Raw genomic sequence first — 24,317 nt, 5'->3', positions numbered from 1 at the left:
ATATATATATATATATATATATATATATATATATATATATATATATATATATATATATATATATATATATATATATATATCAGACCTTAAACGCGCCAGTTTTGCACTGGCGTACAGTTTACCGGAAACGATTAGGTTACTGGCAAATTAAAAGTCCTATTAGCATGCTTCGGCATATACCCTACTAAAGCACTGGACAGACTTGAAATTTTTCCACTGCATCTTCGTGAAGCGCTTTCTTTTTACTTGACCTTTCTGCTCCACCCGGCCATTTCTCTTCACCCTCGTGTTTTTAACCATTTAAAAATGTTACTGTGCGAGAGCCACACCAACGGGTGGCGCTAAAACAATAGGATCTCCAATGTGTCAAAATAAAATGCGTTAACACGCAATAAACGCGTTTACACGTATTTAACCAGGTCAAGACATACCCTCCGCAGTGTTTGATGTCCACGTTCCACTCGTCATATACACCGCAGGCTGCCCGAGCTCTACCGGGCCAGCCTCTCCACCTTGCAGTCACGTGACACAATTAAAGCGGCTGCTTTGAGTTTGTCAAGGAAGGATCTTCAGATGACTCGACCATGGGCGATCAGTTTGTGCGAGAAGTGCTCAGCTTATGCTTGCAAAGGCTTGCTATTGAAGAAGCTTCTAACTCTGAGCTCGGTAAGATACCATAGGTCAATGCTTTGCTTATTTACATTTTTGATTGTCACTTATAAACCCTTGACAGGTTGCACAGATGTACATCTGCTTGTACAAAACTGTTTGATGTCTTTCTATGTATGCATGTGTTTAGGCTATGCATTTATGTATAATTCATCGAGGCTGTTTATGCAGGGATATATTGTACTTCGATCCCTCAAGTGTGTTGAAGAGAAATAATCATCATGTAGGTAATCATGAATAAATAATGAATTAATCATCTACATCACTAATAAACATTATTTTAACTATGTTTACTTTAACTTTTGATCAGTTTAATATGCCTTAATAATATTTGAACAGAAGGAAATCATAAGGTTGTTAATCGGTGCTGTAACACATTACAAAATAATGCAAGTTATGTTATATTACTTTTTAGTACTATACTTTACTTTTAGTTTACTTTTAGTAATTTACTTTAATTTCAGTAACGAGTAAAGTAACGCATTATTTCTCAAAAATAAGTAATAATATTTGAGTTACCTTTTTGAAAATGTAACACAAACTTTTTATTTTAATTGACTTTTTAAAAAAATAAATTACTGAATTAAAATTAAACTAGTCAAAATTGGAGCGTGTTTATTACTTTGAACGCATTAACGAAAAGGAAAAGGGGATTGTCCTAATGACTCGTGATTTTACTTTAGACAAATAGCACAAAAGTAGTAAACAGATTAAACTGTCAATATTCTGTATATATGGCATGTATATCTCTGGGGTCAAGAAGTTCTCAGATAACATTATTCTAAAATATATTTTATTTGTATTTTTAAAGGTAAATAAAGATGTTGATTATACAGTGTGTTGTTAATTGCAGAACACCTCTATTAAAAAGAGAAAGAAAGAGATCAAGCCACAGCCAGGTAATGGGCATAGGTTGATAACTATTTTCAAAGTATACCGTGGTTTGGATAAGTCAAGGTTTTGAAACCACCAAACTTTTCTGTAGTACCGTTCCTAAGGTATGTGTACAAATTTTTTTTATTTACATTTTTTAGTACAGCAGCATCTCCATCCAAAGATGCCATTTTAAAATGTAAAGGAATCAGTGTTTTTGAAACTTATGAAGACACCAAAAGTCAATGATTCATTTGAATCATTTAGCCTGACATGTTTACTGCTCCATCATATATATATATATATATATATATATATATATATATATATATATATATATATATATATATATATATATATATATATATATACTTTTTTCAAAGAAGAAAAACGTTTTTGTTTTTTACCCAGATATTTAAAAAGAATAAATTTTAGAGCAGTAATCGTAATACAGTGAAACCGTGATATTTTTATCCAAGGTTATCATACAGTCAGAATCTTATACCTGCCCATGACTACCAGGTGATTAAAAAGTACTGCTAAAGCAACTCAAAAGTAACATAACACATTACTTACCATAAAAAGTAACTAAGGAACACAACTAGTTACTTTATCTTCGAGTAACTCAATGAAGGTGTTACACTGTAGCATTGTTAATTGCAGAGCTCCTCTATTAAAAAAGAAAGAAAGAAAAAAAAAACAAGTTAAGAAAGACATCAAGCCTCAGCCAGGCAATAAAAAGTAATGCATTACTTACCACAATAAATTAGGCAACTATATACTTTTTTCTTGGAGTAACTCAATAATGTAATGCACTACTATCAAAAGTAGCTTTTCCCAACAATGTAGTTGATGTACACGCTGTAAAATTTACTGTAAAAGTATTTGCCAAGATATGACTCAAACATCAACATCAGCAAATCAGTCATTTCTCTGAACTGCATATCTGCTTTATTATAAATCCAATGCCGTGAACTTCAATAATATGTCTGCCTTTACCAATGTCTTAGGCTGAAGGGAAACAACCTGAATGAATGGCCAGTAAAATATATCATTTATGAAAATTACTACTATTTTTACTTGGATATCAAAAAGTGGTGAAGTCAAGTCAATTTCAGTGTAACATGAGGCGTAATTTAGACATCTTAAAAAAGTGGTGTTTTGTTTAAACAGTACTTTTGAAAACCAGGAATACGTTGTATTCAACCTCTGTGATTTTAAGAAGTAAAAGAGAAGGTGATTATTTTTAAAAGCATTTGTGTTATGACAAAATGTCCACATTTTAACATGAAACTTTCAGTGATGGCTTTATACCTTTGTGCCAGAATTCTAAGCAACTGCAGCTTTTAGAATATGCATGTTCTGCGTCGATAGCTGTTCTTTAATCTATATTGTCATATTGAATTCTCACCAGTTGTCTCTTATCTTCAAGAATTTATTGAGGTGGTGAGAAACTTTGAAGCCGCCAGGAAGAAATGGCTGCATGCAGAGCTGGAGCTGAAGAAACAGAAGGAGCTGCTTGTGAAGTCTGATGTAGCTCGAGCTGCTCTGGAGGTCAAACTAAAACATGCTCGAAACCAGCTGGATGTGGAGATCAAGAAACGCTACAAAGCTGAGGCAGACTATCAGTGTCTGGTTCGTGAGAAAACATCTATTCATGTGTTCATTTCATGATCTTGATGATTGACACTGACAGTAGTTCTCATCATTTGTGCAGTAGTGTAGAGAGGCCAAATTCTTGTATAATGCAGGGCTGTAAATGTCCATAAGTGAAGTTTATTCCTTAACTAATTTCGAGAGGAGCACATGCTTATGATTGAACACGGCTGGCCCTGCCTTACTAACGCATGATTCACCAATCAGACAATTCCTAACTTACTATGAATAACCAGAGTTTCTTACATCAGTTATCTTCGCCTTGAAGAATCCCCCATTCCATTACTACTCCCCCACCTTTCCCTTTTATAGGGTGGCACCGTGGCCCAGTGGTTAGCACTGTTGCCTCACAGCAAGAATGGCACTGGTTCAAATCCTTAACAGGCCAGTTGTCATTTCTGTGCGGAGTTTACATGTTCTCCCCGTACTCGTGTGGGTTTCCCCAGGTTCTCCCTCAGTCCAAAAACGTGTGTCATAAGTGAATTGATCAATTAAAATTAGCACTATAGTCGAGCTCTTAACCAGCAGTATATCTCTATATAGCAATTTATAATCTGTCATCAGCTCTAAATAAAGGGAGTTCCCAAGATCTACCTGAGCTCAAACTCCCCTATCGCCCTGCAAACAGGAGAGAGCCCCAAGGTTAAGGATCTTATGAGCTCAGGGCTCTCTTCTGGGACAGCATGCCAAACAAGCTTATAATCAATCATCAGCTAAGTGTGAACTCTTAAAAGGGACAATAGTCAACCACACTGTTAATTGTTACGATGACCAAATGTTTAATTAGTTTAGAAGGTTTTAAATGTTATAATGCTTTTCGTCAGCTTTTTACCAGTCTTTAATGTCAAAGTGACACTGATAATCAATGAAAGATGTGGCTTTTCCCATTCACTTTAATGTTGAATTGGCATTGCCGTTTATGACCACTGAAGAGTGTGAGTTAAAGTGTAAGTAGCTAAATATGTAGTATTTGAAAAATGTTTTGCAATATAAATATAATGCAAACATTGTTTTTTAAATAAAACTATTTGGAATTGAAGATACTGCATGCATTTTTCCACATAATTAATATAATGCTAAATGTCACATTTATATGCCTTTTTATTCATTATGCACAAATGATTGGTGATTGTTTTTTTTTTTTTTTTTTTTTTTAATTTATTTATTTATTTATTTATTTATTTGTTTATTTATTTATGTATGTATTTATTTATTTATTCAATCTTGTCTTGTCTATTTTCCCTTGATTGTTTTTCTTTTTATATACGTTTTGTATTTGTTTTTAGATTATATTTTTTATATATATATTTCTTTATTTCACAGTATTTTAGTGGCCTGTTTTGCATCATTATTTTTTTCTTTAATATTAATAAATTATGTAAATATGAAACATAATTATACATTTTATGCAAATGCTTTATATTGTATAACAAATTTTCTCCATCTAAAAATAACTGTTTTTATAACTGCACCTTTAAGATTGCAAAATATAATACATTTAATGCATATATTATATTATATTATATTATATTTTAACATAAAATTATTATAGTGATAGCATAAAATAATACTATAATTTAAATATTTTTTAAGAAATATTTTGAAATTTTCGCCCAAGAATTGCTAGAACACCTTTATTTATCTTATAAAATACAAATAGTATAGTTCTTTCACATTTAGTAAATTAAGTGTGCTCCTTTTGCTATTGTACTGTACCTTTAAGACCTTGACCATTTGGTCAGCATCATTACATGGCCAGAGCATGAACCTGGTGGCAGAACACAATGCTAAGAGCTTTACTGACTTCATAAATGTGTGCGACCAGGTGTTAATGTGCACAGAGAGTTCATAAAACACAAGAGCTTGAGGATTTATTAATGATACTTAAAGTGTCTGTCTTTCATTAATTCCTCTGACAGGAGCGGCAGATGCAGCTGATATGTGATGTACTGGTGCATGACAGCAAGTCAAATGCCTGTCTGAATGATGAGCAGAGGTCAATGCTGACCAGCTTCAGTCATAAAGGAGCCTGTGTCCCGCAACACAGAGGAAAACGGTACTGTGACTCGTTTCTTCATTTAATCCTCACTTTGCTGGTGCTTTTCTCAGTTTTTAATGTAATTTTTCCTTGTCTTTCCATCAGGTTATCAGTGATAGATGAATCCTCCTTTCTGTCGCACTCTGACATTAGTTATGACAGAACGGATGATGATTTGGTGGAGTATCACTATCGGTTTTAGATTTTATTCATGATGTAGAATTGTTAGACACACAGGGAAAGTGCATGTGTATGAAAATCACTGACAAGTTCAAATCAATTGGTTGTAGCAATTGTTTCACTGGTGTGATTTATAGGACTTGGACAGCACTGCGTTTGTCAAGCCTCTCAAGTCAAGAGCTCGTGAGAGAAGAGTAGGTGATTCCTGTTTTCTAGATAACAGCTTTTCAAACTCGGGATCTCAAGGGAGTGTTGGAGGGTCTGTGGAAACGTTTGGAGAATTTTGTTGAACTGATCAAATAAAAGTGAAAATATTTTACTAGGTAAAGGAAACAAATGATGAAGGAAATATTAAATTAAGTAAAATAATTCAATTATAAAATAATAATTAAAAAATATAGATTATAATAATTATATAAAAATAATAATTATAAAAATATAGGATATGACAAGTGTTTTGTTACTATAACATCTTTAATAAGTTAATCAGGTTTCAAATAATTTGTGAATGTTTTTCATATATATATATATATATATATATATATATATATATATATATATATATATATATATATATATATATATATATATATATATATATATATATATATATATATATATATGTTATATATAATTTATTCTTTTAGTCAGTTTTATTGATGTAAGTTGAGATGACTAGAAAAGTTAATTTGATTCAGCAAAAAAATGAGCTTTTTTTATTAGATTAAGAAAATTAGTTTACAGTTTAGGTACACATGTACAATAAATAAATATACAATACTGTTATATGGAAAATAATATAATTAAATTAAATACAAACATTTGTCATGTATTATTTTAGACTAATTTATAATATTATTCTTATTTTTCACAGTATATATCTGGTTGTAATGTAAAAAAATATGAAGATTCATTTTAGATTTTACTATGTGGGTCCATTCTACAAGATTGATCATATGCTGATTATAAGTTATTGAACATTTAATACAAATTAAAACCTTAAAATTATAAGGTTCTATCTGCGTTGTGAATTATTTTGAGATATTGTGTATGTGTAACAGTTCTCTTTCATAGCTTAAAATGACAAAGACCCTAAATGTACTCTAAGTGTAAATTATTAAGGTTCTCTTACATTTGCAAATTGGAGTAAAAAAAAACAAAACATGGTAAATGCAGATAGAACCTTCTAATTCTGAAAAGTCATTTTCCGCTTGGAATTGTTAGGTTCTGTTTGGCAGATCATTTATTGAAGCATTACTTCTCCAAAAAAAAAAAAAAAAAAAATATATATATATATATATATATATATATATATATATATATATATATATATATATATATATATATATATATATATATATATATATATATATATATTTTTTTTTTTTTTTTTTTTCATAATTTAAGATGAATATTGTTTTCTTATTTAAATTAAGCATACAGGGCTGTGCGAATTATTTTGTCCAGTGCAGTGTTCATTTTATCCAATTATATTTATATTGGATAAATTTATATATTATATTTATTGAATTATATGCCCCATGAATGAAATTAATTTTTTTGTTCTTCAATGCTTGATATTAATTAAAGACTTTAAAAGAAAACAGACAATGAGCAAATCAGTTTAATAAATGTTTCACTGTCTATATATACACAAATAAAAGTATTTCACATTTAATATATTACATTTTTTATTATTCGTTTCTTTTTAACAATGTAAATTTTAACATTTCATCTCAATGTCAAAAAATGCTTCCAAATCATCACATTAACACACATCTCAATTTTGTGTGGTGCAGCATTATTTAGCTGACTCTGATTTTGTATTTCTGGTCTTTCCCGCTGTCAATGGAGCAGTCTGGCGAAATGACAAAGAAAGCTGATCCTTATTGGTCCTCGTGCATGCAATTAAAATGCTGATTGGCTCATAGAAAGAACCTTATAGAGCCAGGCTAGAGTTCGACTTTGTAGATAAACCGTTTTTGTCTTTTAAATAATAAGTCTTTAAATGTAAACAACTTCACAAAAAACATCCCATAATGTAAGTAAGTTGTCATTTAATAAGAATACAGTATGTGAATGTCTTAATTTTGACAAATATTTTATATAGAACCTTATAATTCTAAGATGACGAATTGTTAATATGTATAAATGTCCTGCTGCTTCCCATATTTGTGTAAATAGATACATTTAATAATTATTTGTGAACAGGAATGTTTTATAAATTGATTGGTTTAATTCATCCCTGCTTAAATTCCCAAGGGGTTTGGATTTTTACATTACAGCATTAGCAGATTAGAAAATGTATGTCTTTATAATACACTGAATTCATATACAAATGGATTTTCTCATCAAAGTTGATCTTTTCATTTCTTTTTTAGATTACTAAAATTATGTTATTCCATTGTGTCTGTTGTAATTATATACGCTTGTTTTTAGTGCATCTCATGATATCGTTGCTTGTTTTCAGCGTTCATCATTGGGCCCAGTTGTTAGTCTGCCAGTGCCAAAACGGGGAAGAATCAGCGGGCGCTCAGGAGATCTGCTGGTCTCTAGACCACTGGAGAAGGTGGGAAGATGTTTTCTATTACTGGTAAATCACTATTTCCCAGTACTGGCTACTGATTGCAGCCTTCATGGCAACTGTAACCATTAATGGGAAATAAAGAAAGCGGTGTAATGGGCTCTATTAATAAAAGATTACATATTTAAGTTTTAACATGATCTCCACGATACATATTAGATATCACTGTGCATCACTTGTAACTTCTGAATTAAGTGACTTGAGTTTTATTTTATTTGTTTTTTTTTTTCTGATTAGATCCTATCCGGTTCTGAAAAGAGTAGAGAAAGTCTTCCAAGACAGATGACAGATATAAATATGATTGCTCAAACAAATATACTTGAAAAAAACACTTTCCTTATATATTTTTTTTTTTTTCTAGTCTAAACATCGAAAATAAAATACTAAATAGCAAAAGCAAAAAAATGACCTTGTTTTCAGGAATATTAAGTCAAAATTAAAAATGAGTTTTTTTTTTTTTTTTTTTTACTTGCAAAATAATCTGGCATTTGAGTAAGCAACATAAACTTGTTTTCACTTAGACAATATGTCTATTTTGCTTACCCCTTTGGCAGATTATTTTACTTCGACACATTCCAGAAAAAAACTGGACAAGTGAAAAATGCATTTGGTTGTTGAAACCGCATATATACATTTTATACCACCAAAATGAATTAAAAAAACTATGAGAGGCTGTATGACAGGATTTACAGTGCTAATGCAAACTCAACAGCATCACTACAGATGCCACTTGGGATGTTTAATTTGTTTTTATTTTATTAGATTTTATTTAGTTTCTATTTCATTTTAACTAGTCATTAATTCTTAAGCAATAAAGTTAGACAGTTAAATTAATATCTGATAGCAGCATTAACAACAGAGATGTGTCATGCACCAGCACTGCCTCTGAATGAAGAAGAATAATGGAAAAATATAGTGTTTCTTTAGTTTACAAAACCACTAAATGTATGTAATGTATAATTTTATATTTTTACATTCTGTATAACTAAAGTAGATGTTTCATTTAGCCTATATTGACATTAATAGTGGAGCCTTGTGCGCTTGTGATGATGTTTGAATTTTGTTTGTTTGTTTTTTTAATTTTTTCCCAAATGATGTTTAACAGAGCGAGGGATTTTTCACAGTATGTCTGATAATATTTGAAGAGTTCAGACACAAAACCCTTTAAATCCATCAGACCTCTTTTCTTGTAAATAAGCATTTTCTATCAGGCTTCTCTGATTGGGTTCAGCAGTGTCATTTTATAGGTAATGATAAGGTGATTGGCTAGTAAATAAAATAACTTTTTTCAAAAAATGTCACTTTAGACAATCATTTTATTCTTAAGAAGGTATAAAATTAATTTAATTAAAATTAATAGATTAATTTTCTTTTGTGTCAAAACCAGCTAAATCCACTTGTGCTTTTTTGTGCGTTTTATATAGCTGTATAATTAAAAAATTATATTTATATTTTAAAAATTAGCTTACATTCGCAAATAAAACACAAGGTAGGCCTACTGGACAAAGTAGGATGTCTCTCAGACACATTTTAGAAGCTGTCATTTGTTTCCTTCTCTCCATACTCATACTCAAGATCTCTTTTTCATTGTTCTGTCTTTTCTTTTAGCAGCAATAATGACGACTGGAAAACTTTGTTTAAAATGAAAATGAACTGTTAACTGACGTTGTTTGCTGTATACTGAAACGGGAGCGAACTCCGAACACACACACACTAACACTGAGTCAGTTGCCAATGGTTAAAGGCGCGCTTTCAGTAGCGCTAAGCATCTTAGGAAAACTGTTCCTAAAGCAAAACGGCATAAATAAATGCCAAGGTAAATAAATTTACTTTATGACAATGAAACGATAAATAGAGCATTAATTAATCACTCTTGCTGTTATTCATATATATATGAATAACAGTATATATGAATATATATATATATATATATATATATTCATATATAAGTATATGTATATATATATATATATATATATATATATATATATATATATATATATATAAGTATATGTATATGTGTATATATATATATATATATATATATATATATATATATATATATATATATATATATATATATATATATATATATATATATATAATATATATAATATATACACACACACACACAGTTGAAGTCAGAATTATTAGCCCCCTTCGAGTTTTTTTTTTTTTTTTTTTTGGTAATATTTTCCAAAAGATATTTAACAGAGCAAAGACATTTTCACAGTATGTCTGATAATATTTTTTCTTCTGGAGAAAGTTTTATTTGTTTTATTTCGGCTAGAATAAAAGCAGTTTTAAAATTTTTATGTACCATTTTAGGGACAAAATTATAACTTGCCTAATTCCCCTAACCTGAGTTAACTTAATTAACCTAGTTAAGCCTTTAAATGTAACTTTAAGCTGTATAGAACTGTCTTTAAAATACTAGTAAAATATTATATACAGACATCATGGTAAAAATAAAATAAATCAGTTATTAGAAATGAGTTATTAAAATTATTATGTTAAGAAATGTGTTGAAAAAATCTTCTCTTCCTTAAACAGAAATTGGGGAAAAAATAAACAAGCTGTCTAATAATTTAGGGGGGCTATATATATATATATATATATATATATATATATATATATATATATATATATATATATATATATATATATATATATATATATATATATATATATATATATATATATATATATATATATATATATACATACACACACACACACACGTATATATATTTATATACATGTATATCCTCACAGCATCCATTTACGATAAAAGAACAGCATCTTAACTTTGTCTTTCAGGAAACAGAGTTACACTTCCGACTGTACAGTGTTTTCTTTTTCTTATAATGCACAGTTTTGAGGTAAAGGACATTTTCATTTGCCCATCAGTGTCAGTCGGACAGGTTTATGCAACTCATCAAACTCCGTCTTTTAAAATCTAACTCTGAATCACAATAAAACAGGCGTATCAGCATGCTGCTTCATTAAAAACATGATTCGAAATGCGGCTTCTGATTGGTTCTCTGGACAAAGCAGCTTTTGCTGTTAAATACAAGTGGCGTTTAGAGGTTTTTGCATACAAACTGTTATTTCTGAATGTGCTGACACTGCGTTTTAGGTGATTTGAAGCAAAAATACTTGTTTGACATGTGCTACATGCCTAAAGCATTTGCTCAATGTCATTAGCTCATTTTTGGCGTAAATGGCGTTTAGCAGCTTTTGCATATGAACTCCTGTTTTTTTTTCTTTTGGAGAGACTTATTTGTTTTATTTCGCGTGGAAAAAAAGCAGTTTTAAATTGTGATTTTCAAATTGAAGGTCAAAACTGTTAGCCCCTTTAAGCTATTTTTTTTTTTTTTCGATAAGACAGAACAAACCATCATTATACAATAACTTGCCTATTTAACCTAACCTGTCTACTTAACCTAATTAACCTAGTTAAGCCTTTAAATGTCACTTTAAGCTGTATAGAAGTGTCTTGAAAAATATCTAGTCAAATATTATTTAGTCATCATGGCAAAGATAAAATAAATCAGTTATTAGAAATGAGTTATTAGAACTTATGTTTATAAATGTGTTGAAGAAATCTCTCCGTTAAACAGAAATTGGGGGAAAAATAAACAGGGGGGCTAATAATTCTGACTTCAACTGTATATAGAAATTAAATGAATCAGAGTAAGTGAAAATGAGTTATTGAATGAGTTATTTGATGCTTAAGTTGATGTACCCAAATAAATGTGCATTTAGCACAGAACAATTGCTGTTTTTCTGTTAAGCAGAGACTTATTTATGTGGCCAAATGTAAATGGAACCATTTTCACAAGTCGGATAGCTTTGCATTTTGAGAAAATGCATGAAGTGACCAGTTGTGAACAGACCCTTAAAGTCACCATATTTAAAATCTTAATTGATTCTAAATTGGTCATTTACCTCAGAATCAAACGTCCTCTCTTGGCTTGGATATCACTGGGAATTGTAGCACAGTTAGCGAATCATGAGGTTTGTCTCCTGTAACGTACAACCTCCTTCATTATTTTTTTCTTACTTTCTATTAGTTAAGGGATCATATTCCCTCTGTAGGTTAGTCTAGTGTCACTTCTCATCCACTCGTTCCTTCATCAGTCCCCCGTGTTGTCCACACCCACTGAAATTCAGCTCAGATGAGAGCGGCAGTGGACCATGTCCTCTGTGTCTCCCTCCACGGGACTCCTATCACTCCTTCTCAGCTGCCACTGATCACTGAGAGAGAAGCAAAGCAATTTGGCACTTTGAGAAACTACATTTGTCCTTGTTGCCAGGAACGTGGACACAAGTTAGATAACCAATTGTTATGCTTCTCTAAGGGCATTGCATTCCTGCGGAAAGAATGATTGGCTTCAAATGAATTTTTTTTGTGTGTGTGTGTCTGTGTGTTTGTGCTTAGGAAATCGAGACGACGGTTGTGAAGGCGTCTGTCAGTACTCCAGAGACTGGAAGTCAGATTCACATGGTAATAGACATAACCCAGGAGGCTCCAGAACATCCATCCAGAGCTCTCAGAAATGAACATTTTTCCTCTGTTGCTGGTAAATAAGCCTTAGAGGCCCCACTTTTAATGACACAATCTAACCTTCCCAAACTAAGCGGAGTCCTGCGTGCAGAACAAACATCTGTGTGGGCTCACAGTGAAGTCATCCAGGCTGAGACGATGGTTGAAATGGAGGTGAGCGCCGTGGAGCCGGCCGTCCTCCAGGACCTCACGCCCACTGTGGAGAAAACTGTGCAGCATGTGTTCCAGCAGAAAACAGTAGGAAGATCTTCTGCTCCTCTCAATGTGTTGTGAGGTTTTTATGTCTGGCATTAACGTGTATTGGACTCTTCTAAAATACAATGTAATGTAGCATAATATAATGTACCTTACCTAAACTGGTGGTGAATGGAAACTGCAGCAAATATAATTCTGTGCTTAGAAAAAAATATTAAGTAAATATAATAATAAGTAAAATATTAAGATAAAAATCCATGGAAAAAATAAGTGAGATGAAGGATAAGGGGTTAAGTTGTCAAAATATGATAATATAAAAAAATTATGGGTTATGTTCAATTTTAAAAATAAAAATCGTAATCCGTTCCTAATTTACAATAAAACTATAGAAATTCTCTATTGCATATTATATTTTGTTACATTATATTATGTTATATTATATTATATTATGTTATGTTATGTTATATTATATTATATTATATTATATTATATTATATTATGTTATATTATGTTACGTTATATTATGTTACGTTATATTATGTTACGTTATATTATATTATGTTATATTATATTATATTACGTTATATTATGTTACGTTATATTATATTATGTTATATTATATTATATTATTATTATATTATGTTATATTATGTTATATTATATTTGTTATATTATGTTATGTTATATTATATTATATTATATTATGTTATATTATATTTGTTATATTATGTTATGTTATATTATATTATATTATGTTATATTATGCTATGTTATATTATATTATGTTATGTTATATTATGTTATATTATGTTATATTATGTTACGTTATATTATATTATATTATGTTATATTATATTATATTATGTTATATTATATTATATTATGTTATATTATGCTATGTTATATTATATTATATTATATTATGTTATATTATGTTATATTATGTTACGTTATATTATGTTATATTATATTATATTATATTATATTATGTTATGTTATATTATGTTATGTTATATTATGTTATGTTATATTATATTATGTTATATTATATTATGTTATATTATGTTACGTTATATTATATTATATTATATTATATTATATTATATTATATTATGTTATATTATATTATATTATATTATATTATATTATATTATATTATATTATGTTATATTATGTTATATTAAATTATATTATATTATGTTATATTATATTATATTATATTATATTATGTTATATTATGTTATATTAAATTATATTATATTATATTATGTTAGGTTATATTATATTATATTATATTATATTATATTATATTATATTATATTATATTATATTATATTATATTATATTATATTATATTATATTATATTATACTTATCGGCCACTTTAGATACACCTGTCCAACTACTCGTTAACGCAAATTACTAATCAGCCAATCACACGGCAGCAACTACATGCATGTAGATATGGTCTAGAAGATCTGCTGCAGTTCAAACCAAGCATCAGAATGGGGAATTGGGATTTAAGTGACTTTGAATATGGCATGTTTGTTTTTGCCAGACGGGCTGGTCTAAGTATTTCAGAAACTGCTGACACAGCAGAAGACTACACCAGGTGCCCCTCATGTCAGCTAAGAACAGGGAACTGAGGCTGCAATTCGCACAGTCTCACCAAAAATTGGACAATAGAAGATTGGAAAAATATTGCTTGGTCTTATAAGTCTCCATTTCTGCTGCAACGTTCGGAGGGTAGGGTCAGATTTTGCTGTCAACAACATGAAAGCATGGATCCACCCTGCCTTGTATCAACGGTTCAGTCTGGTTGTGGTGGTGGTGTAATGGTGTGGGGGATATTTTCTTGGCACACTTTGGGCCCATTAGTACCAATTGAGCATCGTGTCAATGCCACAGCCTACAGTGCCTGAGTATTGTTGTTGACCATGTCCATGCCTTCATGATCACAATGTACTCATCTTCTGATGGCTACTTCCAGCAGGAAAACGCACCATGTCATCAAGCGTGAATCATCTCAGACTGGTTTTTTAAACATGACAATGAGTTCACTGTACTCAAATGGCCTCCACAGTCAACAGAACTCAATCCAATAGAGCACCTTTGGGATGTGGTGGAATGGGAGATTTACATCATGGATCTGCAGCAACTGTGTGATGCTATCATGTCAATATGGACCAAAATCTCTGAGGAATATTTATAGTATCTTGTTGAATCCATGGAAGGATTAAGGCAGTTCTGAAAGCAGAAGGAGGTCCAACCAGATACTAGTAAGGTGTTTCTAATAAAGTGGCCACTGAGAGTAGATTATGTTATAGCTTACAAAAATCTTTTTTGCCCCTGTATGATATTGATCTTATTTATAGCAAATGATAAAAACCATATTACAAAATGAATTTCACAAGTGCTGCTTTTGTCCCCAAAACAAATATGGTAAGGAATGTATTCAACATTTTAGTAAATAATGTTAATAATAATAATAATAATAATAAGTTTTATTTTAGACAAAGTTATTCTGTCAAAAAATACTCTGAATGTTACCATTTGAAAAAAAAAGTTGTTAGTTAGAATAAAACAATGCTCTTTTCAAACAGCTATCATAAATGATTTCAATAACAGTTCCTTGTTTTACATTTTGTTTCAGGTGATTCGCCCTGAAACATGCATGCCTTGTGGAAAACGCATTCGGTTTGGAAAGCTAGCTGTAAAATGCCGAGACTGTCGAGTGGTGAGCCATCCTGAGTGTAAACACCTGTGTCCAGAGAGGTGCAGTCCTAATGCTCATGGTTCATCACACCCCAATGAGGTAGTCAACCTCCATACGTACACATCCTTGTGTAAAAAAAAAGGAAATGGTAAGACCTTGTGTCTGTTTCTCCTTCTCAGGAGACGTTAGAGAGCTTTGCCCCTTCCACACGTCCAAGGATTCCCTCTATCATTGTTCAGTGCGTTCATGAAATTGAGAGACGAGGACTTGAAGAGGTGTTTTTTACCAAATGATACACCAACACAAGGATAGTTTCTCACTGAAAGCATAATTACAGTGCTTTTGCAAGGCAGTGCTGTGTAATTGAGCTTAATTTGGAGTTAATAAGGAGTTAAGTCTTTTCTATCCTATTGCAGCACATTACAACATTCAGTGAAAGTGCATATGGGTGATGTGTCTGTTTGTGTGTGTGTGTGTGTGTGTGTAGAAAGGCATTTACAGAGTGCCAGGGGGAGAGCGGCAGGTGAAGGAACTGAGGGAGAAGTATCTTTACGGGAAAGGCCCACTGATGCTTCACAAAGTAGATGAGGTTCATGCTGTCTGCGGGCTCCTCAAAGACTTCCTGAGGAAACTCAGTGAGCCTCTCATCACATTTAAGCTTCACAGAACCTTCATGGAAGCTTCTGGTAAGTTTTTGTGCTGTAGTGTCTGTTTAATCTATGTGCAAAATACTGTCAGAGGATATTTATTGATACTCTATAATGAACATATGAGTGATGAACACGAGTTTGAGATGTGTGGTGGTAATTTTTGATTTAAGTTTGAATCCACTCTTTCCAGTACCGATTCTTTTCACATAACATTTTCAAAAATAAAGGTACAAGCGTTGTTTAATAGGTATGCCTTTGTACTTTTTAGGTACTAATATGCAGTGGTGTAGCAGAAACTGTGTAGGCCCCTCCCAAAAATGAATTCAGGCACCTTACTGAACAATAAAAAAAAACAGCTTGTATTCGAGCGCCATGTCATACAGCCTACTAAAGTTTATTTTGCATTAAAATAATTGACTGCTCTATATATATATATATATATATATATATATATATATATATATATATATATATATATATATATATATATATATATATATATTTATATTTATATTAATATTTATTAATTTTTATTTTTATTATTTTTTTTTTTACAAATGAGAATAAAATGAAATAAAATTCTTTTTTTTTTTCACATTCAAACCATAAAAAACTATTCCATAAGCATTTCACAGTGCTTCCCACACATAGACTTTACTTGGACAGGCCGCCCAGGTACAGCTGAAGTCAGAAATATTAAAAAAATATTTCTTTTTTTAAATATTTCCAAAATTATGTTTAACAAAGCAAGGGAATTGTCACATTATGTCTGATTTTTTTTTTTTCTTCTGGAGAAACTTTTTATTTTTTTTTATTTCATATTTTATATTTTCATAGTTTTATATAAACTATGAAATATTACATTTGTTGTACATCATATTTGTTTTATTTCAGCTAGTATAAAACCTGTTTTTATTTTTTTAAACACCATTTTAAGGACAAAATTATTAGCCCCTTTAAGCTATATTTTTTCAGTAGTCTACAGAACAAACTATCGTTACACAATAACTTGCCTAATTTCCCTAACCTGCCTAGTTAACCTAATTAACCTAGTTAAGTCTTTAAATGTCACCTTAAGCTGTATAGAAATGTCTTAAAAATTATCTAGTCAAATATTATTTACTTTCATCAGGGCAAAGATAAAAATTAATCAGTAATTATAAATGAGAAAATAACTCATGAACATGGGGGGCTATAAAAATAAACAGGGGGGCTAATAATTTTGACTTCAACTGTATGTTAACAGTCACCCAACTATATTTAGTTACACATTTTTTTTTTTTTTGTATCCACCCAAAATAAACAAACATTCGTGATCAATTAAGTAATGGAAGAATATTCTTTCATACTTGTTCTCATAATTGTGCGCGGGAACTGTCAACACTCCCACAGAAAGTGTCACGTGCTCTGCAGACCCACTGAGACCTGCACCTTTTCCCATCAAGCTGGGGTTTCTTTAATCTAATAATGTCTGGGATTTGGTTTTACTTTCGTTTTCTATGCTGTCGTTAATTTTATGTGCACAGCCGCAAGTAAAATAGTATTAAATATTCAAAAAGTGAAAATATAAAATGGCTAAACAGTCTTTAATGAGAAGATGTTCATTTTAGGGGTAGATGTAAGAAGGGCTTCATTGTAATTTTCACTAAATGTGGTATTTATTTCTTTATATATCATTTTGTTTTATATTGTAGCCTACTACAATACTAAGGTGCACATTTGTACTGCTATTCTTACTTGCGTTGTGCACCTAATGACTCAATATACAGTATGCATTTTTACATGGATGGATGGATAAAAATATCTTTGCTAACTGAGCCAGATAGTAAAACTACCTACACAAATGTTGCACTGGGCAAGGTTCCAACATGACTCGGGTTTTATCCTGCACACAAATTCAGAAGAGCAGGACTTGACTACAATGCTGGATGCAAACTTTTCAGAACAAAAAGAAAAAAACTGCCAATTATGGTACAGTTGATTTGAACACAGTCTGTCCTGAACATCTTATCCTTACCCCCCTAAAAACTTTTTTTCCCCTGAATCATCATCGAGTCCATCAGGAGACCAATCTTATCCTGACATTAATAGCCTCAATTTGACTTTCAAAATTTGGTATTCCTCGAGCAGCCTGACTAGATTATCCAAAATGGTTGCAATTTTGCAGAGGGTGGCTTCTGTAGCTGGCGTCTGGCATTTGTGTATGCCGGAGGCGTGAGGACGTTTGCTACCCTCATTCATTTAGGGCGGATGGTTATTTCCCATTACTTCTGATATAGTTGACAAGTCCCTGATGACTCGGAAACAATCAATGTCGAACGCTATCTCCCAAACCAGCGCTTGTCTATTCCAGCGTTTTAATTTCAGTCATCGCCTCTGAATGGAGGGTAAGTGGCAGATTTAGGAGCAGTCAGGGTGCTTCTGCTATTATTACGGAGTTTTTTTTTTTTCTTAGCCCTCATAGATTCAGGATGACTCCAGGGTAAAGTACCTCCCTTTTAAATTATAAATTGGATTGGATGTCATGGGGAGAGCCATATTGTTTAATTTCCTTGGCCAGGAATGCCTGTATAGCATGTAAATGAGAGCAAGTCCTTCATAACGCAGCGCTGCTACAGGTGTTTTTGTACCTGCCTTGTGAAAGTCAAAAAAGTTGCTAAACTGATTAATTCATCCATAATATCTGATTCATTGCCTTTGCGATGCAGCGTAATTGAATCTGATACAGTGGCTGGCTCAAACTAAGTCATTTTTTCACTCTCAGAGATGGCTGATGAAGACAAGAGCGTAGAAACGTTATTAAAGACTATCAGAGAGCTGCCGCAGCCTAACAGAGACACCCTGGCCTTCCTAATGCTGCATTTACAGAGGTAAAATAAACGTATGTTGACAGTTCTGCTCTTTTTAAGCTTATTTTAAAGCATGCTGTCTTGTTTGCTTCTGTTTTTTTAGGGTGATGCAGAGTCCATTGTGTCAGATGGATCTGAATAACTTATCTAGAGTGTTTGGACCTACAATCATTGGCCACGCAATGTCAGAACCTTCTCCTATGACCATTATGAGAGATACGAACACACAACCCAGAGTGAGTAGCAAGAAAACTTGAAGGTGATTCTTTACATGCGTGCCTGAAGGAAGGAAAGTCTTAATGTGTTTAAGTGCGTTGTCCCATGCTCCGCGTTTCAAGTGGCTCCGTGGTATTCACAGCAAAAAGATTGCTGATTGGAGTCTTAGCTGGGTCAGTTGGCATTTCTGTGTGGAGTTTGCATGTTCTCCCTGTGTTCGCATAGGTTTCCACCGGGTGGTCCGATTTTCCCCCACGGTCCAAAGACATGCGGTACAGGTGAATTGAAGAAGCTAAATTGGGCACAGTGCAAGTGTGTAAATGTGTTTCCCAGAACTGGGTTGCAGCTGAAAGTGCATCCGCTGTGTAAAATCATATGCTAAATAAGTTGGTGGTTCATTCCGCTGTCACGGATGAATAAAAGGACTAAGCTGAAGGAGAATCGACATTGACATAAAACAATACCAAATATGAAGTGCCAGATCCGGTAAAACATGAATGTGCCTTTCCTTTCAAATGCTAGCAAAGGGCAGGTGTGTGTGGGATTGATCATGACTGAAGATGAGTGAACATTGAGTGAAAGTTCTGGTGATTAATGCAATATTATTTCAGCAAGATATCGAGGCAGCAACCATTTTTTAAATCACACTTACCAACAAATGTGTTGGTAAGTGTGATTTAAAAAATGGTTGCTGCCTCGATATCTTGCTGAAAGGAGTTTTTTCTGTGTCCATAGGAACTCATATGTCAGACTCTGTTCCTCTGTCCTGTGGTGTGCCTTAAGGTTCTGTCCTAGGCCCTCTTCTTTTTAATCTATATATGCTCCCTCTCAGCAAGATTATTAGTAGTTTTAAAGTTATATCTTATATAACTTACCACTGCTATGCAGATGGTGTACAATTATATTTTTCTTTTAGCCCTGACTGGCTAGACAAACTGTCTCTTTTGCAGGATTATTTAGTCTCCATTAACAAATGGATGGCAGACAATTTTCTGCAACTGAACCCTGATAAAACAGAAATGTTAATTTTTGCTCCGGATAGCATCACCCCAATGATCAGGCAGGTTTTTTGGGGGTTTGTCATCTTCAAATTGCAATGATATTAGAAATCTTGGTGTCACCTTTGATGTTGTTCGTGCATGCTTTTTTCCCCCTGGAACATCAAAAATCAGAGATTTTGTGTCAAAGGAAGAGATGGAGATGCTTGTCCATGCCTTTATCTCTTCTCGATTGGATTATTGTAATGTTCTGTTCACTTGTCTGAACAAATCCTCTATGGATCGATTGAAAGTTGTGCAGAATGCAGCGGCGAGGCTTTTAACCAACACCAGTAGGAGGTCAAGCATTACTCCTATGCTTAAGGGACTTCACTGGCTTCCTATCAGTTTTAGAGTAAATGTTAAAATTCTGGTCATTACATATAGAGCTCTGCATGGTCAAGCACCCCTGTATATTCAAGATCTATTAGGCAATTACTCATGTAGCCGGTCTCTGAGGTCTTCTGGCAAACCCTGTTAGCCATTCCCAGACTAAAGGTGACCGGGCCTTCTATGTGGTGGCCCTATGGCTCTGGAACTCTCTCCTGATAGCTATGAGAAATCTGGGATCAGTTGAATTTTTTAAAAAGCATTTAAAGGCACACCTTTTTGGTCTAGCTTTTATTAAACGGCATTAGTGTTTCTGTATTTGGATTTTTAATGAATTTTAATATGTTTTAACATGTTTTCTTTTATTGTCATGGGTTCTTTTAGTTGTTTTATCTTATTGTAAAGCACTTTGTGACTCAATGTCTGGGAAAGGCGCTTTATAAATAGGCAAGGCAAGTTTATTTATATAGCACATTTCATACACAGTGGCAATTCAAAGTGCTTTACATAAACAAGTATAAAAGAAACAAGTAAAATAAAAATAAAAAAAACATTAAAAATGAGTAAAAAAAACACAAAACAGGTAAAATGTGATATAAAAGAATAAAGAAGAAGAGAAAAAACATAATAGTGCAATCTGTCGGACGTAGCACAGTGCTCATTCAGTTAAGGCACAGCTAAACAGATGTGTTTTCAGTCTTGATTTGAATATGCCTAATGTTGGAGAACATCTGATCATTTCTGGAAGCTGACTCCAGCGGCAAGGGGCATAGTGGCTGAAAGCTGATTCACCCTGCTTTGACTGAACTCTTGGAACTTCTAGTTTATATGATCCTAAAGATCTGAGTGATCTGTTGGGTTTGTATTCAGTCAGCATATCTGTAATGTATTTAGAGATATGCTGACTGAATACAAACCCATAAGTAAATAAGTAAAAGTAAATAAAATAAACTAAACTAAAGTAAGTAAATAAACCTTTACTTGCTTTACAGATGTAAATGTGTTTGTGAGCTGGTGATCCTCTGCCGTTTGTTATTGCTATGGCCACCATCAGCTGTTTCGACATGCGTGCAGCAGTCAAGTTTCAAAATATTTCAGCTTTTGCCACTGTGTGAATTAATACTGAATGTGCGTTGTTGTTTCAAATTATGGTTAAGACTAGAGCAATATGCTAGTGTTAAACTGCATTGCTTTAATGCACTCCTGCATTGGGCTCACACATATACTCTGCACTCTGGCTACTTCAACAATTATAAGTCATGGTGGGCGTTTCTCTCTGTTTCGTGCTGAATACAGTCAACCAATCGTAACAGACTGGTTCATCAGACCAATTAGCGCAGATTAGCATATTGGAAAGGAGGGGTTTGTGAACAAATGAATTACTAAATGAATCATATGGGAGTCGTTCGGATAATTAGGTAAAAATAAATGCATATTGTTAGACAATGAATGTGATTTTTGACCTTGCATGCATATCAGCCTGTTGTTGGAGACGGCCAAAACCAAAATATGACCTTTTTAATGCATAATAAGGGCTTTAAAATGTAACCAATGTGCTGAAAATATGTTTACGAAAATGTTTATTTTACTGTGCATGCTTTTAATTTGAAAGGATATTCAGAAATATTATGTATGTAATGATCCTGACAGTAGTGCATAAGAACAAAACTTTAACTGAATGTAATGTAATGAGTTGATTTGCTGACTGGGGCAGTGATGAAAGTTGAACATTCAGCTGCATTCACATTGTCTTGTAATTACAGTAATTCCAACTAGTGATTCACATCCTCTTACAATTTGTAATTACAACTTCCAATGAGTGAATTTTCTTTGACATAAACCCGCACAAGCACTAAACTACCTGATCGCCCTGATTCATTTCATTTAAAGTTGATGGTGTTGCCAAAGAAATGCATAATTACGTCTGAATGATATTTACAGCTCACCAAAGAACTTCACATCTCGAAATTATAAGGCAGATGTAAATGGAGCTATTCTTCAACTTTGTGACCAGAAGAAAACCAAAGATGTCTCCTTATATCCACATAGCTACTATTAGTCCTCCATATCAGTCGAGCAACCAAATAAGTTGGTGTTTCAATGTATTAAATCCAAATTGATAGATTTAAATTGAAAGCCAGTCATATTTTATTAGAAACTAGCTGAAATAAAGCACTTTCTCTTCAGTTAACATGTATATTAATAACAATGACTTTAGTTTCAGTTAATTGTAATAACCCAGTTAAAGCATTATAACAACAAAGGTGATTTGACTGTCTTCTTTAAACAGGTAGTAGCTCGCTTACTGTCCTTCCCCTCAGATTTCTGGGAAGGTTTTCTTGCTGAGGAAAATGATCCAGTCAACCCTCCTGTGATCGAGACCAACATCGCTAGTGTCTGTCCAAGCACTAGCAGAGGTACATGCATCTATATCCAACATTTGTTGAGTTAAACTGATTATATACTGTAAGGGTTAAATTCCTTGCTTGTTTAGTGTATATTTAATGCCATTTTAAAGACTGTTATAATCAAACATAACCTCAGTCTTGTTTAATTGTATTTTACGATGTTGCTTTTTCCCCTCAAATCATTTGTGTACTTCAGATAAGATATTCAAACCTCTGACCTCTCCTGAGCTGAGCAAATACTGTAAAACTACATCCGGCGGCTCAATCAAGGGTCGGATAAAGCACTTTGGTGGCACTTTCAATAACCCGTAAGCTATTATTCCTAATGCAGATCTGGTCACACTTTACAATAAGGTTCATTAGTTAATGTTAATTAATCCATTTACTAACATGAACAAACAATGAACAATACATTTACTACAGTATTTATTCATGTTAGTAAATGTTAGGTAATGAAAATACAGCTGTTCATTGTTAGTTCATGTTAACTCATGGTGCATTAACTAATGTTAACAAGCACAGACTTAAATGTTAATAATGCATTAGTAAATGTTCAATTATGATTAATAAATGCTGTACAAGTGTTGTTCATGATTAGTTCATGTTAGTAAATGCATTAACTAATGAACCTTATTGTAAAGTGTTACCGTAAATCTTAATATATCCTGAAGGTTTTCATAACCATTCTTTTATTTATTCTTTTATTTTCAGAAGCAAACCAAGAAATGAACCCGGAAAAAAGAAATTCTTCACATCCCCCAAATGATGCGTTTTTTTTTTTGTTTTTGTTTTTTTGTAACAAAATGTTACACTGGGACAATTTTCACTTCAGCACTTTATATCGTACCTCAGAAAATGTATGAATGCAAGTCTGTCCACAAAAAAGAAAAAAATAATAATTAAACTTTTTTTCTGTAGAATGTTTCAGTGCATTTGTAAATATAATTATGTATGGGAATGTCCTGCAAACTATCTAAATGTGGCTTAAACACATGGTGAAGAAGTATATTTAATAAAGCAGATGAATTCATGTTCTGTGTAGTAATATATATGTTTATATATTTTTTTAAGAATCCATAAATGGGTGGACAGTGTCTGCAGCAGAGCCCTAAGAAGCGTTCATGTGTACCCCATATTGGTGCCATCAAATAAAATTTACAAAAAGGATTTTATATGCATAGAAAGCTGTTAAATATAAGTGAAAAATAATTATATTTGTGAAGGTTTGAGTGAAAATATCATTTGAGTGAAATCATTCAGTGTAAAGCTGCGGTCACACTGGACTTGTCTCCCCATAGACTCCATTCATACAAACACGAATACGTCAGCAGCTTTACAGATAATTTT

The 24,317-nt window shown here is 32.3% G+C and overlaps 1 protein-coding gene across 1 annotated transcript; it reads left to right on the top strand.

The window, feature by feature from the left end:
* Window positions 1–559: 559 nt before the first annotated feature.
* si:ch1073-416j23.1 lies at window positions 560–24,000 on the top strand. Its single transcript, XM_087267499.1, has 16 exons — window positions 560–666; window positions 2,975–3,177; window positions 5,118–5,254; window positions 5,342–5,414; window positions 5,554–5,610; window positions 7,887–7,985; window positions 12,445–12,586; window positions 12,662–12,807; window positions 15,418–15,579; window positions 15,660–15,755; window positions 15,968–16,166; window positions 18,895–19,000; window positions 19,083–19,215; window positions 22,853–22,979; window positions 23,167–23,278; window positions 23,682–24,000. The coding sequence occupies exons 1-16, from the start codon at window positions 585–587 to the stop codon at window positions 23,734–23,736; spliced, it is 1,929 nt and encodes a 642-aa protein (XP_087123625.1). The 5' UTR covers window positions 560–584; the 3' UTR covers window positions 23,737–24,000.
* Window positions 24,001–24,317: the final 317 nt, after the last annotated feature.

Source organism: Danio rerio, chromosome 9 (assembly GCF_052040795.2).
Source record: "Danio rerio strain M-AB ecotype USA chromosome 9, GRCz13ab, whole genome shotgun sequence".
Lineage (NCBI taxonomy): Eukaryota > Metazoa > Chordata > Actinopteri > Cypriniformes > Danionidae > Danio > Danio rerio.
This window is presented reverse-complemented; position numbering and strand designations above follow the sequence as displayed.

Excerpts from the sequence above, each read along its gene's own strand:
- si:ch1073-416j23.1 (XM_087267499.1), top strand. The coding sequence starts at position 585 with ATGGGCGATCAGTTTGTGCGAGAAGTGCTCAGCTTATGCTTGCAAAGG. Across the intron at positions 667-2,974 it reads AGCTTCTAACTCTGAGCTCG|AATTTATTGAGGTGGTGAGA; the intron begins GTAAGATACCAT and ends CTTATCTTCAAG. Across the intron at positions 3,178-5,117 it reads AGGCAGACTATCAGTGTCTG|GAGCGGCAGATGCAGCTGAT; the intron begins GTTCGTGAGAAA and ends TTCCTCTGACAG.